We start from the raw sequence: 15,127 nt of genomic DNA on the forward strand, positions 1-15,127 counted from the left end.
GACGTGTGACACGCTGACGTACACGCGCACACTTTCAAATATACTGCGCATTGAGTGGGTCTGTTTCATGTCGGTTATCTTTTAATGAAGTTGTGAGTGTTTGTGGTCTTAAAGCTGTCCTGTGGTGGGTTCTCGTAGGACGGGATACCATGGCATGAACCGTCAATATAAACTACATCATCACAGGCAGTAAGATTAGGGGTTTGACGCTCCCGGTCGGCAAAATCTACCGAGGTGGATCTATGCCGGACACCCCGTGAAATATATTTCTCGCTACATGTTGCGTCATCCTGAAATCGTAACGATATATTGAAGTATTGCATACACGCAACGGTTTTATAACTATTAGCAGTCTTTTTTTGTCTGGAAATAAATCAATTATGTTCTCCGTAAGGCATTTTAAAGTTATTTAACGTAGGCCTACGCTTTAATTTGTTCCATCATTAAAATGAATTGTGTGTATTAAAACATGTCACTGTATTATCCGTAACTGCTCCCTATAATAGAAAAAAATAATTCTTAATTAAGTACTTGAATTAAAGTAATGAAGTAAAAATGCTTCAGTTAGGAAATATCTGAAGTTAATATCAAAAGTTAAAATCAAAGTAATTTTCCGCAATTTTACCTCTTGTTTTCATTGTTTTCCATCCCACTGTTATAAGGAACAATAATGGATAAACAATTTTGGAAAATGTGTTTTTGAAATCTCAGCTTCATAAGTAATTAATATAATTTATTTACAGGTACAGTCTGGCCAGATAGTATATGAGGCATTTTCCCAGTGAGCCTGTGGGTTTGTCAAGGGAACACCCCCTCCCTACAATAAAAAATGTATTGGGCAACCCCCCCCCCCACCACCACCACCACCGAGCCCCCAAACTCCCGGGCCGATTTTTAATCCCAGCACAGTCCTGTTTTTTCAGAATCGAAAGACTTCATTAATGCTGGAGGAAATTGCTGACACTGCGACTGCAGAATCGCACATAGACACCAAGACGGGAACAATACAGTATAAGTATAATATAGGAATGAAGTGTTAAACACATCTAATAAAATACAAGAGAATCTCTCTACAGGAGTCTAAAGTACCTTTGTCAGGAAAGTTTCAGGAAAAGTAAAAATGTATAGGAGTATATTGCACCAATATCATAAATGGTTATATTGCAGTACTTGGTAAAGCCACTTAGACTTCAAACTGTGGGGGAAAAGTCGAAGTATATTGGACCGAATCATGGATAATAATGGTGGTGCGGTGGTTAGCACTGGGGGCGGCATGGTGGTGCAGTGGTTAGCACTGTCGCCTCACACCTCTGGGACCCGGGTTCGAGTCTCCGCCTGGGCCACATGTGTGCGGAGTTTGCATGTTCTCGCCATGTCGTCGTGGGGTTTCCTCCGGGTACTCCGGTTTCCCCCCACAGTCCAAAAACATGCTGAGGCTAATTGGAGTTGCTAAATTGCCTGTAGGTGTGAATGGTGTGTGAGTTGTTGTATCTATTGTAAAAATAAAAATATTGCACATAGGCAATCATAGGTAAATGTATGGCATATGTTAGAAATGAAGTGGGGGTAGCATGAGTTAACGTGCACCTTATTGTGGAGACGAGTGACAGATGGAGGAGTTATAAAGTCAGTGGGGAGGAAGGATTTTATTCATCAGGAATTTTACGCTCATGTCCCCTGATCACCATGAAAAGTCACTGTCACCCTGTCTATTAAAATGCTTCATAAATGTTAATTAGTGCCATGGTCACCGACAAACTACATTTACACACTGAGTTGATATATATCTTAACTGCACTCGTCAGGGCGCTGATGGAGCTGCCTTGGGGGGAGGCTTTAGTTATAGTTTAAATGCTGTGTTCGCATTCATTTTTATTAAAATCAGACACCCCAGTATAGGCTTACCCCCCCCCCCCCCCCCCCATCCCTTGCATAAACCTCTAGTGATGCTCCTGGCATCCATATCATACCAGAATTACCTTTCTAGTATAAATATCAAAGATTGCATTTTGTCATCCTTTTATTAACTGCTATTATGCATTTTAACCAAAAGATGTCGCTGTTGTATTTTATTTGAAGATTTATTTGGCACCCCGATAACGTACCAGTTGAACGGAAACACCTGTACCTTGAAAAGCGGTTTGTCAAATGGAACATTTGAGGGCTTCCAACAAAGAATATATAGATGAAAGTCCGAGGCAAGAAGAGAACGTCGGATAATGTAAACGACAACGGAAAATAACGTTGACCTCTGCGTAATGAAGTAAAGAAAGGAATATTTCAAATATTTAGATTGCTGCTATAAGTACCAAGTAGCACCTTTTGATTAAGGATGTTTATATTTTATGTATATTTCTTCGGTGGAAATGAACCGTACACAGTGCAGGTCCGTGTGCTGTGTACACACACATACACACACACACACAGGTTTGTAATTATATCTTTGCAGGGACTCTCTATTCATTCCTATGGACTTAACCCTAATCCCAACATGCTGACCGTAACCCCTAACCAGCCCTAACCTTAACCATAAGTAACCAAACAAAATATAAGACTTTTGGCATTTTTAGCTTTTTATTGAATTCACACCTGAAAAATGGTCCCCACAACATCAAAATAACAGATTTTTATTACATTGTGGGGGCATTTACCTCCCACAACGTAATATAAATATAATCCACACACACATTTTGGTGTACCTGTCTAAATGGGGACTTTGCAGTTATTTCTATGGGAAAAACCCTAATCCCAATCACGACACCCTTAACCCCCACCCATCCCCAACCTTAACCATAAGTAACCAACCAAAATACGAGACTTTTTGTATCTTCACGTTTTTAATCGCCTTCACAGATTTATATAAAATTGAGGTTATCCAACAGGGAATCTGAAAATTTTCCCGAAAGTAAGGGAGTTAAAGGTTTTACCATACTTTGGGATATTTTGGTCCCCAAATGTGATCTATGCAGGTCCACACACACACACACACACACACACACACACACACACACACACACACGGGCATTTTCAATCCAGGGAATCAGAGATACAGAACAAAAGAAGAAAGTTCTAGAGTGAGTTTTTTATAATAGAGTGTTACTATATATAAGTTGCTACCAGGAAATGATGATGTATGTAACTTGCACAACTCTTCTGTAAGTCAAACCTAATGTCCTGGCCTCTGTTGTATCTCCTGCGTGTGTTTGGTGATTAACAGAATGGTACGGTGCCGCTGAACCTGAGCCCATAACCCTGCCCGTTCAAAAGTGAAAAAACAGCAGAATTTCTCATATTCAGCAAGGTATCAAACCTCCATTGCTGTAATGAGATTAAAAATGTTCAAAGGGAAACGATTTGGAAATATTTCAGGGCACAGAATTAATTCTGAGGACAAATATCCATAAAAGTATGTTTTATTGCTTATTTGGACCAGTGGATGGATTTATTTATCCAAATGTCTGTAATATGTAGATATCTGGTGCTGGTTAACTGTTTAGTTGTACATCTCAAAATGCTCTAATTTACATCCGTTTGTGAAACATTCATGCACTTGGGTAACTGGTATAAAAAGACTAAAGAATTAAGATGTGCGTCCCAGTGGGATTGTTGGTGACGCGCCCTGAAATATTTCAGTGACGTTTCTGGCAGTTTAATTATGTGACGACATAAGGCAGGGATGTTGTTACTTACTCTGAATGAAAGTGTCTGCCTACGTGATACCATTTGTGTGTGAGATTACACTGACAGACAATTGTTAATTAAAAATCACTTGCAAAACAGCACTCTGCACTGCCTAGTATGCCACACTATGCAATCCCACTCAGCCGTGCATTTATCCACTCATCTATGCATCTTCCATAGACACTTATTAAGCATATAGTCACAGTGACATTGCATTCCCACACATTTATAGAATTAAGAAGAAATGTGTTCTTGACCACAGTAATAATAATGATCCATGCAGATAAACTTGGTGGATACATTTAATTTTCAAACAAGATTTTTATTACACATCTAAGTCAATAGGTTATCCAGGTTAAAGTGCTTTACATCAATAATATACAAACAGTTTATATGAGAGGAAACAACATATATTGACAACAACAAAAAAAATGTAAAAATCCATACATAGATTAATTAAAACTAAATAATCAAAATGAAAAGTTCTATTTTACTAAGAAAAGAATCACAGTATACATATATGTTAATTGCACATAGCCACATAATATATGCCAATGATATCTAAAGAGGCGATGGTTGGACGTTCAGAGGATTACACAAAATCCTCCACCAGAGGTCTTTAAAACTTTATATTAACAATCTACAGTACATACAGTGAGCCGGAAAATTAAATCTGGATTTGTTGAACGGATTACTACCTACCGGCTCTTCTTTTTAAATTAGTAGTGAGGATACGCTATTCACTCTTTGCTCACCAATTAATCAGCTCCAGCGTCATATTAACACCAGTTATATATGTACAGCTTGAACAGTAACAGTCCTTCAGTGGTAGTTTGTACTTTATTGGAGATTCCGGTGCTTAAATAGTCTCAAAGTATTTCCTAGAAGTGTGCCAGGTGGCGGTTGGATAGACTCGCTGCCTTGTTGGCCTGAATGACCTGTGATCGGTGAGACTGACGAGATGCCGATTTTACGGAGGCAGGAGCGGCGGTTTAAAGGAGCAGGTCCCGGTGCAGTGGCGCGGGGTTAGCATCTTACACGAGAAATGGTGTAGCGCGTCGTGAGCTTCTAGGGAGAAAGCAAATAGATCGGTTAAAACGGCTCACAAGGTCACGCAGTTACAATGGATCTTCTTAAACAAAATATTATATGTAATAATGTCAAATACAATCAACAAACAGCAGGTAATTACGCCTTACTCCTCTTTCATGTAGCTGCGCGTCACCCATTAGCAGACGTTCATACTGATGGCTATGCGCTGGGTGCCTCGTATTACACACAGTCGCAACGTAATCCGATTACATATAGTTCGAAAAGATAAATTACCTTTTAGTTTCTGTTGAATTGCATAGCGAGCTTTTCTTTCTTGGTCCAACTCGCTGCATAAGGTGTCTGAACATAAACAAAGAACAAACAAATGATTCGGTGTCAGTAATTATCGAAGGCAGGCCTGCAATATGCAATAATAATAGGTCACAATATATGAAGCCTAATGGGTCGCTAAACCATAGCTATGATTTCTTATATTTATAAATAGCCTATAGATTCACGGAAATCATATGCAGTGTATCACATCCTGAACGATCATTGCAACGCTCTTTTGAGGTTCCCTGCATTTGGTGCAGAGTGCCTTCGCTTTTATGTTCAAATACACATGAAATTTATGTAGGCCTACGCAAGTGAAAAGGGAGTCGGTGGTTGCAGCATAATACTTCGTGTAACTGGTCGGTTTGTGAGGACACGCAACAGTAAAAATCTCACTAAAATCAAATTGTAATTATAGCTTAAAGAGCAAAATACGCCTGTTGTGGACCGACAACTGAATGTGAGTTATTCGCATTTTAAAATGTTAATTATGAATTAGCATGCTGGCAAGCTTTCTAAACCACCTGACAAGCGAAACTCACCTCGGACTATCTGTAACTGCTGAACCATCTCTTCTCTATAGGAAAGTTCCCTTTTCATTTGATCTTGAAAATTGTCTGTAGTGTAATCACAACAGCACACAATTACAAAACCTACACACGTTCGTCGTTTACACCTTGGTTTACAGATTTTATCCCTACAATAAAGATAAATATAAAACCAAAACTTGTTTCATGTTTATGTATTAAGTCATCAATAAAGTACTCGGCTTTGAGGTTTGCCCTTATTTTAGGCTACTTTATAGCGTTTTCGTCAAAATTTGGACAACGTGAACGGCAACGCGGTGTTATTGGTCAGTTAAGCGGCATATATCTTAGCTACAAAAAGAATGTCTTAGAATTTTAATGATGTTAAATGCATTTCAGAAGACCACCCAGGTCTGTATATTGTATGCACAGAAAACTGGTCAATACAATATTTTCCATACACAAATTGTTCAAAGATGTATACACACTGCATATATCTACGAAACCTGTAAAATCCTCATTTCCTACATTTTATATAACGAAGCCTACCCTTCAAACTTCGAAATTCACGTTCCAGCTTTTTTCTGAGTTCCACTTGTTCCACGAGTTGTCTCTGCAATTCATCTGCAAAACAATAGTAATATTAGTTTTAGTAATTTAAGGTTCTTGCATTATACTAAAAATCAGAGGCGGTAGCAATATTTTGTCGTTGAAGTCGGGCCTGTGAGGTAGTGTCTCTAACGTAGACAACAGCAATAATAATAATAACAATAGTAATAATAATGGCGAAAAAACCGGTAACTCTTTAAATACAGATAATGTATTAAATATGAATAATACTTATACAACAAGTATCGCCATCACTAAATATAATCATTAATTTACTTATTTATGGTGTATAATCTCTTTGAATAAGAGAGTTTGGCGACACAACGCCACGATAATTACTGCTTCAGGGCGAAAGGGGGACAATTAGTTTAAGGTAATAGAAAATACTGCTAAATTATTATTAATTCAAAATGAAATTTAATATAGAATATTAACTGAACTATGTTGTCCCGGCATTACAGAACGTACTTCTGTAACAAGAAATCTGCATAATAACGCAATAAGGTGACGGTGTATTAATTTTTTATCTCTCAAGGCGCCAGACTTCACGCGCGAATTCTCCGTTACGTTCTGAAGGGCTTTGCCAGTATTACGTGCAGCTAATGAGAAGCTTGTTTAGAAATGAAACCTGAATTATACATTAAATGTATCCCATCAAATTGTAAATGGATGCTAAAAACAAAATAATATTCATCGTGATTTATCCTAGATTACTGAAATAAAGTAACACTGTTTTAAAGGAAGGACTGACACAATCGACTGCAGCATGGTTTGGGGTTGAGATTTTCATCGCAATTATCATTCCCACAAGTAGCCTACAGCGCCCTCATTGGTTATGTTAGCAGCTTGGCTACGGCATTTCGCCATATTAGTATATCAAGACCCTGCGCTTGGGCGGCGTGTCGACCAATGGTGTGTTTTAGCCATTTAAGTAATCGCACGTGCTTCCTCCCCAAGGATCTATTTAAAATGATCCAATAAATCACACATTTTCAACATTACATGAGTCATTAAATAAAATATTGTGGTTCTAACACTTATAAGCAGTCGGTTATGATCTTTTAGCATTAAACGTGAAATAGCCTATCTGGGTGGTTAACCACTGACCGTAAGATAAAGCAAAGTAGCCCTATTACTGTTCGCTTCACGTGACCGTCAAGTGTCTATTGTCCATATTTGGTAGATTTCGAAGAATTAAGACCCGAAGTTTTTTGTTTGATTACAAATTAGCAGCAATAATAGAAATAGTAATAAAACTATGTAATAAAACTAAAAAAAGTAATAAAACATTGTAATAAGCCAGGCGTTTGTTAATCGATTGGAAAGCATTTCAGATAAAATTGTATTACAGGCCTATTCAGTGGTCCATCAATCTTTATCAATCAAAAGGCTCAAATAACAATATCAATAATAATTAGGACTACCTGACAAGACAACCAGTTATTAGAATAAATATTTGCGATAATGTAATACGCGTAATTGTGCGTTCTTTAACCTATAAAGCATAATATTCTGTAAATATATAAATAACTTCAGAACGGTTGATAGCACTAATATGACGACAGAGGACAATAACCAACGTCATACAAGGCATTTAACCCAAATGAAGAGCGCGTGGCAGGCCTGCTGTATCCAAAGAGAGCCTGACAATTTGATGTATTTCCATAGTCACAGTGCGATATTCAGACAGCTGCTATTACTCATGAAGTGTTTTCTTGTGCGAGGATTTCCCGTCGTTTAGCCCCGGCGATCAGAGCACCGCTGCGGGGACTTACAGGCAACGTGACGTCACGCCATTCGCTCCTCTGAACTACTTCACGATTCCTTTATCAGTTTTACCAACAGTAAGCACGAGACCTGTATCCTCATATTAAGACGGCGTGACGACTGATGAAGTAAAGAACAAACTGATTTACACGATACGCCCTATTGACAATGACTTGGTAATAACATACTCAAAATCGCATACTGTCACCTTTCATCATCACCCCCCCTCCCCCCAACTTGCATGAACTGTGCAGTAATAATACATCTTGGCGAAACGTAGTTTTCAGAGCATCGTTAGGCTGGGATGTCGGTACGCAGTCATGAGGTTTCTCCTCGAGCTACCCGCTTCCTGTCAAAGCATGCTCATAAATACTGTAATGTCTGCCATGGCTAAATGAGACCGTTTATTCGTTGGGGGGGGGGGCAACATCCGTGACAAAGACACGCGGGCTCCATATGAAATAATACAGGTTTTTTTCGGCAAATGTCTGTAATGTTTGAATGCTTGAATTGTGAGATTAATTGGCCTATAATTGTTATAATAATGATTTCAAATAAAAGAAAAACGTTTGCATTCACGTTGGGACATTTACCTTTTGCCATGTTCTCGAAGTCTTTCTCCATGAATGGTACCCTGTTAACATCACTGCGTACCGCCTCTTCGGCTGCGTAAACAAAACATATACAACCTTCATGGTCTGCTGAGCAATTCTTTTCAAATTCAGCCACAATGACATATTTACGCGTATTGATATATATATATATATATATATATATATATATATGTTGCAGTATATGCCTATGTGGGGCTACACTAAACACTCATACACACCACGCGCTACAATGAAACGCAGTAAAATATAGAATTAAAATAAGTAAATAGAAATGGCACTGCTGCCAATAAGGGGAAACCCACCAGCGTGTGGCTCTCTCGGACTTTCCTTAGAGACAGAGCCTTGATCCTGGTAAGTTTTCTTTAAGTCCATCTCTTTCGTTGTCGAAGAAATGTCCTCTTTATGTGAATCTTAAAAGGCAAGAAACACACTTATTTAATTCTTCTGCGAAAAGCAGCATTCGGCTCATTTCCGTATGTTTGACCACAGCAGAAAATCCCATCACGATAATCACAGTTATTATTATTACTATTATTATTATTATTATCTATTATTATTATTATTATTATTATTAGTCTTATATTTATCCAATATATATCAGGATGACATTTTCAATTTTAAATACATATCTTATTCAAACTGTGAAAGGCATTTATTGTTTTACATTTACAACCGTAGGTGGAAAACGAGCAATTGCGTACCGTTTGAGTCCAGTAGCCCGCACTGATAATTTTTGGTTGGTCCAAAATTAGCAGGAACATTCAAGGGCATGTGATCATCCCTTTCACGTGCGTACACCTGTAAAATGAACCGCGCAATTAAATGTAATTACCCTCAATTCTCTAATGCCACACAATTCTCGATCTTTTCTGTACAGATCTGATATGGCCGCGTACGCAAGGCCAAATTGTGCACGAGTAACAGGCAATTAATGTTTATACCTCCTAATTTGCAGCCCCTTTCAGACTCCTAATATCGTAGCTATCTAGGCCAAATTATACGGATATTTGAGGAGCAGCATTTACAAATAAACAACGATGGACACTCCATACAAATTACTGAAATTAGGTTGGAAGCGCTTCAAAGCGCAAAGCCTAAATATCTCTATGACCTCATCAGTAAAAATGAGAATCTAAAGTACTTTAAACATAGTAGCTTGACACGATTTTGCTCCATTTTGTCCGTTATTCAGCGTATTTGTTATAATTCATTTGCAAACGTAGACTATGTGTGTTGTTTCCACTTTCTTGAAGTGCCATAAATTCATATGTTTTCTATTTGTATTTGCAATGTACATTTAAATAGTATACAATGGATTATGCCCGTTTGTGTGTTCACAATATGGTGTTTCTTCATATATATCTGGCTAAACTGAACACGAAAGAAAATTATATGGGAGGCATACTGACTTCATACAAAGATGCGTGGTTATTGCCATCTGTTACGGGTTCACTCCGCCTCTCCTCGCCCGGGGATCCTGCCTCGCTGAAGTTTCCTCCACGCGAGTCCTCCGGGGCGGGAATCGGTTCGGGCTCGGGTTCCTGGTTCTTTTCTGGAGTGACTTGAGAGATGACCAGTGCTGGTGGGCTCTGGTGGTCCTCCACCGAAAGCTGAAGAGATTCTTCATCTTCAGGCATCCTGTTCGATTCCACATCCACATCCGGTTCTTCCGCGCTGTCCGCGTCGGGGGACACGGATCTATAACTGGAACTCTCGCTCATGAAATCTGGTGACAGGTACCCGGAGCGGGCCCCATTGTACGCCTCTCGGTTTCCATAAAGCTTAGCTATGCTTTCAGCGTCTTTGACGACTGGTCTGAAAGCAGAGATGTAACTTATTTTTCTTGGGGCAATCGGCACTCCCTCCATTGATCTAGTCTCGTCTCCGGATTTGTCCTCCTCGTTTCTGGTAGACTGAGTGCTGGAGCACCGTTCGCTGTCTAACAGACTGTCCTTCGGAGTGTTGGTGCTTCGGTCGCTCTGCTCTGAAGTGTCCTGCTCATTCTGCCTGATGCTCAGAAGCTCTGTGGGCGGTTTAGGTTGCGATTGTGGGTAAGGCGGGATGGGGAGGCTGCCGGTTGCGGGCCAAAACATTGGGAAAGAAGGGTATACACTGTCCTTTGCTCCGGGCCAAAACACACCAGACAGATTGGTTTTATTTTGTTCTCCAATTCCAACGCCATCGTCTTTCTTTTGACACAGTCCAAAAGCTGGAAATCCATACGGGTGTGGAAAGAGTGGCGGTGGTATTTTTTGCAACATCCCGAAACTCTTACTGGGCACAGGAATGACTGGGTAGCTGCGCACGCTGTTGGCCAGACTAAGGTTATCTCGGTCTTCCTCGCAGCGCATAGTTTTGTGAGGAATCTCGGGTGAGCTGCTCTGAGGAAGGCTGCCGGAGCTCGGTGGTTTTAGAGGAGAAGTGCGCTCAGACGCCCCAATAGGCAGCGTCCTTTTACGGCTCCCGCCATTGAACATGGCTTTCACGTCCTCCCACGCGTGGGCCACATCGTCCGATATGCTTTTGTCTGTTAATTTGAGGTGGCGCCGCCAAGAATTGAAATTGGCTGCATCTGGCTGCGTGTATTTTGACTCGGGAGTACGATGTGAATGAAAGATGAATTTGTTGGGAGAAAAGTACATATTGCAATACGTGCACTTAATGCACTTCGCTCTAGAGCTGTTATACCTAGCTGGTATGAAGCTACCTCGGCTTCCCCAAGCGCATTCGTGGGACACATCAAATGCGAAGTTTTCGGGTAGTTTGGGGGGACTGTGAGCGCCAAGAAATGATTTGCAGAGCCTTTCGGCCTCGCGCTTGGTGATCATCCCGCAGCGCCTCGAGGATATGGGCATTGCCCCCGCGCGCCGCAAAATCTCGAGCTGAACCGGTGTGCACTGCACACAAGTGATCCCAAGGGCAACGCGTCGGTTGTGGATTTCGTTGTAACTGTAGTTCTTTAATAAAGTATTTGAAATTTGTGCCAGGCAGAGTCTTTCTTGGCCGTCTATTACCAAAGAAACGATGGGAACTCCATATAACGCAGTTTCACTGACTTGGTTGGGTTTAAGAGAGCTGGTACTGGAGTATGGCTGAAGTTCTTGTTTGGAGTTGGGGGAAGAGTTGGAATCTCGTCCCGTTGGAAGCTGACTGGGGATCGACTCCATTCCTGGAAGTCTGAAATAATAATAGAAACATTTCAATTAGTATTTTTTAAAAAGTCTCGACCTCATATTGCTTATATTTACAGGGAAATTTTTGCAAGCATCACCTTTACGCAACAGTATTTGTATCTGCCATATAAGCACTGCATGCGTGGTTTTCATACTTAATGAAATGGACCAGTGAAGTTTTCGAAATCGCATTCATTGTTTGTTGGAAAGAATATACCGCGACATTTTTTGCTATTCAAAAAGCTTTTTTTTCTTTAACATACCATACGGTAAAAATATATCTGTATGTATGTAATTTATTATAGAAACATTTTTAAAAATGAACAGTAATAAAATCGACTCAAATACATTTGTTCTGTAATAATTATAAACGCATAACATTGAAAATATAGTAAGTTAAACATAATAACCGCATTAGTGCAAAATAAAGGAAAAAGTAACAAAAGACGGCTCATGTATAATGCATCCGTAGTTTTTGAAACGCAATTGTTAATTATGAGAGCGAAGTGACCTTCAACGCGGCTACGTTTCATTTTAGACACAACTGACCGTCTGTTTTAAACAAAACTTGTTTTTTTTGTTAATATAACCAACAATATTTCCCTTGATTTTTCGCCAAAATTCTTTATTCTAAATATGTTATCTGGATTATGTTTATCATAATACAGAACGATTTATTTTATCGGCATTGTTGTTTTTAAAGGAAATGGGGATTTATTAGATTTTTTTGTATAATTCCTGTTATTTGCGACGTATATGTGGTTGTATATTTTATAGCTGGTCTGAATTACGTATCCTGAAGAGTTAAGTTTGCAGTCTATTACCAGTATGATCCCGAAACCTCTCCTTGACGTCTTCAGGTCGGCTCAGCAGTGAAGAAGATTACTTAACTCTGCCGATGAAGATGCTAACACGTAAAAGAGCAGAAGGAAAATATACTTTGAGCCGCGCCAATGAGCTTATCTGCGAAGTAAAGAACGACTAAGCTGCTTTCGTTGTAATTACACAGATTCAGTTGTGCGTCTTTGATCTGTTAATAATAGCCCTGTCTTGTATAATTAAAACATTGAAATTGCTACCGCTCAAAGCAACGTTTCGTTTCTAAATGATCGTTTTCAGTCAGTAACACGATACACTGGCTTTGCGTACAAATATACAATATTTACGTGTGGTATATGATTTGTAGGCCGGGAATTTAATTAACGCGGAAAAGAAAATGACCGTTAATTAGGCCAAAAACATATAAATATTTAAGCATTTTATAAACACAAACACGAGAACAATAAAATGTCATTCTGAGCCACAATTTATTGTTACACTTCAACGCAGAAGTAAAATACATGATCTTTATCGAAATTACGATATTTAGACTAATGACGATGACAGCGCATCAGCAGGCACACTAAAGATAATGATACTCAGTGAGCGATCTTACCTTATTTCGAGGGAGGAAATCACTGTTCCCTGGAAACAGCAAACTCTAATTATACAGAACGGCTCTCAAAATCTTTTATCAGTAACTATCAGAAATCGTCCAGAGTTCGAGGCGAAATTGGTGTAGGACTTCGGTGTTTAGATTTGGTGAGATATTGAAGTCTATCAGCCCGCTGATCTCTCTCACTCACTCTCTCGCTCTCTCTCTGTTTATCTCAGTGAAATGAGTGGACCGCCATCCTGCTCGACTCTCGTGCAGTGTGTGGGGAGCGGGAGGTGAGTGACCACATGGCAGTCCTGGTCTCTTCGCTAGTCCTCACTGAAGACACTCAGCGCTGATCAAGTGACAGCTAAACTAATGGCAAGGCACACCCACTTAGCACCAACATATTTACATTAACTGTTTGCCTTCGGGACCGGCGGAAAACGACAATCATGGTTGTCAACCAGACAATTTAAATTGAACCTGTGATCTTTTTTTCATGCTGGAAACAATAGGAACGAAAAAGCACATGCATCTGTAATCCAAATATATTGTCTATGTAATTTGTTTATGTACAATAATTATTTTAGTGTGTCATGATGAGTTGGCTATTGATATATAACGTAGCCTTCATTTCCACGGTGCAGCTGTACAGGTAAGGCGCGCTCCGATGATTCGATTAACGAACAAGATACTTTTAAATAATAATAATAAAAAACACCCGTTACTGGGCGTTTTTACTGCTCGATTGTTACGTTTAGACTGGAGATGTCCTTACGAGTGTTTCTAGAACAGAAGCGGAAGTGCATCGGAAGACTGAAGAATAAAGGATTTTGGCACGGGACAAAATTTGGGTCTAGATATTTGTTAAATTGTTTCACATTGGTTATTAAAGTTAATTCGTATCTGAGTACGACAATGGCAAGAACATTAAGAAATTCCTCAGACAATTAACTAAAAATCGACATTCTGAAAATAACACATTTTATTATTTCTCGTGGTTACACTGCCATCAGTATAATGTCTCATAGGCGCGTGGCATCAATTACTATATTCTGCTAAATAAGAAATGAAATTTGACTGAATGTTATTTTGGGGGATATTATGGATGACATATAATTTATCTTTCAAAAATGGGTACCCGACACCATATTTTCCAACATTATACTATTACAAGAGACGGTAGTTCACTGAACAATATTTTAACTGGACTGACTTCGGTTTATTTATGTTACATCGTGGATACACCCACTTTCGAGAGACCTTTAGATGAGGACAACTGCAGCGCACACCTAGCTAAAAGTATGGCTTCTGGCCTCAGTCTTAGGTAAGTATTCGGACACGGTTAATAGAGCGGTCTGATCAATGCCCACGGTTAACCTTGTTGAGTCCTTCAATGAAATATCAATTATCGGTCTATTGTAAAACATGAGCCTATATACGGACGCATCCATCTAGCAATAAACAGGAAAGATTCAGCGCAGTGTGAATCTGACATTCTGATGTATTTACCAGGATTACATGTATTAAATTAAAACTACACATATATACACATCAAACGCATGCAGTTAATTCAGTAAAATGCAAAGGTGTTACAAACACATTCAAACGGCAGTTATTCCCAGGGCCGACAAAATCGTATACGCATTAATTTAATAATGGGGTATTTTGAAGAAAAACAACAACAGCAACTTTGTACAATAGGTGTAACAGCAAAAACATCAATAACAGCAACAATAATGATGAACAGGTCCACAGTAACAGCAGCCTGGCTAGTTTATTAATCTTTCACCGCAGTTTTACATAGGACGACCGAGGAAATATGTGTAGATTCAAGTATATATATAGTTTAGTGGGGGATACCATTTAAATACAAATTACGATACATTAAGAGTCCAAATTTCCCGGGGTTCTTTAAACAATGCCATATTATTAACTGTCCTTAATGGCCGCGTTGATTAAACTGTAATTAAT

At 39.3% G+C, this 15,127-nt stretch overlaps 1 protein-coding gene across 3 annotated transcripts; it reads right to left on the bottom strand.

Annotated features, from left to right (window-relative positions):
* Window positions 1–4,038: 4,038 nt before the first annotated feature.
* On the bottom strand, window positions 4,039–13,925 carry LOC125704231 (SKI family transcriptional corepressor 1 homolog-B-like). Of its 3 annotated transcripts, XM_048969619.1 has the most exons (10): window positions 13,172–13,925; window positions 12,561–12,643; window positions 9,973–11,740; window positions 9,265–9,361; window positions 8,866–8,973; window positions 8,543–8,614; window positions 6,123–6,197; window positions 5,589–5,663; window positions 5,008–5,073; window positions 4,039–4,749 (listed from the first exon to the last, which is right to left on the bottom strand). In XM_048969619.1, the coding sequence occupies exons 3-10, from the start codon at window positions 11,728–11,730 to the stop codon at window positions 4,652–4,654; spliced, it is 2,349 nt and encodes a 782-aa protein (XP_048825576.1). In that variant the 5' UTR covers window positions 11,731–11,740; window positions 12,561–12,643; window positions 13,172–13,925; the 3' UTR covers window positions 4,039–4,651. The 3 variants fall into 3 exon arrangements, with proteins under 3 accessions (XP_048825576.1, XP_048825577.1, XP_048825575.1); XM_048969620.1 differs by lacking the exon at window positions 12,561–12,643 and having other exon boundaries at window positions 4,039–4,746; window positions 13,172–13,924; XM_048969618.1 differs by lacking the exon at window positions 12,561–12,643 and having other exon boundaries at window positions 13,172–13,924.
* Between the last annotated feature and the right edge of the window lie 1,202 nt (window positions 13,926–15,127).

Source organism: Brienomyrus brachyistius, chromosome 11, assembly GCF_023856365.1.
Source record: "Brienomyrus brachyistius isolate T26 chromosome 11, BBRACH_0.4, whole genome shotgun sequence".
NCBI lineage: Eukaryota > Metazoa > Chordata > Actinopteri > Osteoglossiformes > Mormyridae > Brienomyrus > Brienomyrus brachyistius.

What these genes read in the sequence shown, in the direction of transcription:
- LOC125704231 (XM_048969619.1), bottom strand. Translation starts at nt 11,730, where the DNA reads ATGGAGTCGATCCCCAGTCAGCTTCCAACGGGACGAGATTCCAACTCT. An exon ending in TCCGAGAGAGCCACACGCTG is followed by an intron (nt 8,615 to 8,865) that starts GTGGGTTTCCCC and finishes TTGTTTACGCAG; the next exon opens with CCGAAGAGGCGGTACGCAGT. An exon ending in CTTCGAGAACATGGCAAAAG is followed by an intron (nt 6,198 to 8,542) that starts GTAAATGTCCCA and finishes ATTGTTTTGCAG; the next exon opens with ATGAATTGCAGAGACAACTC.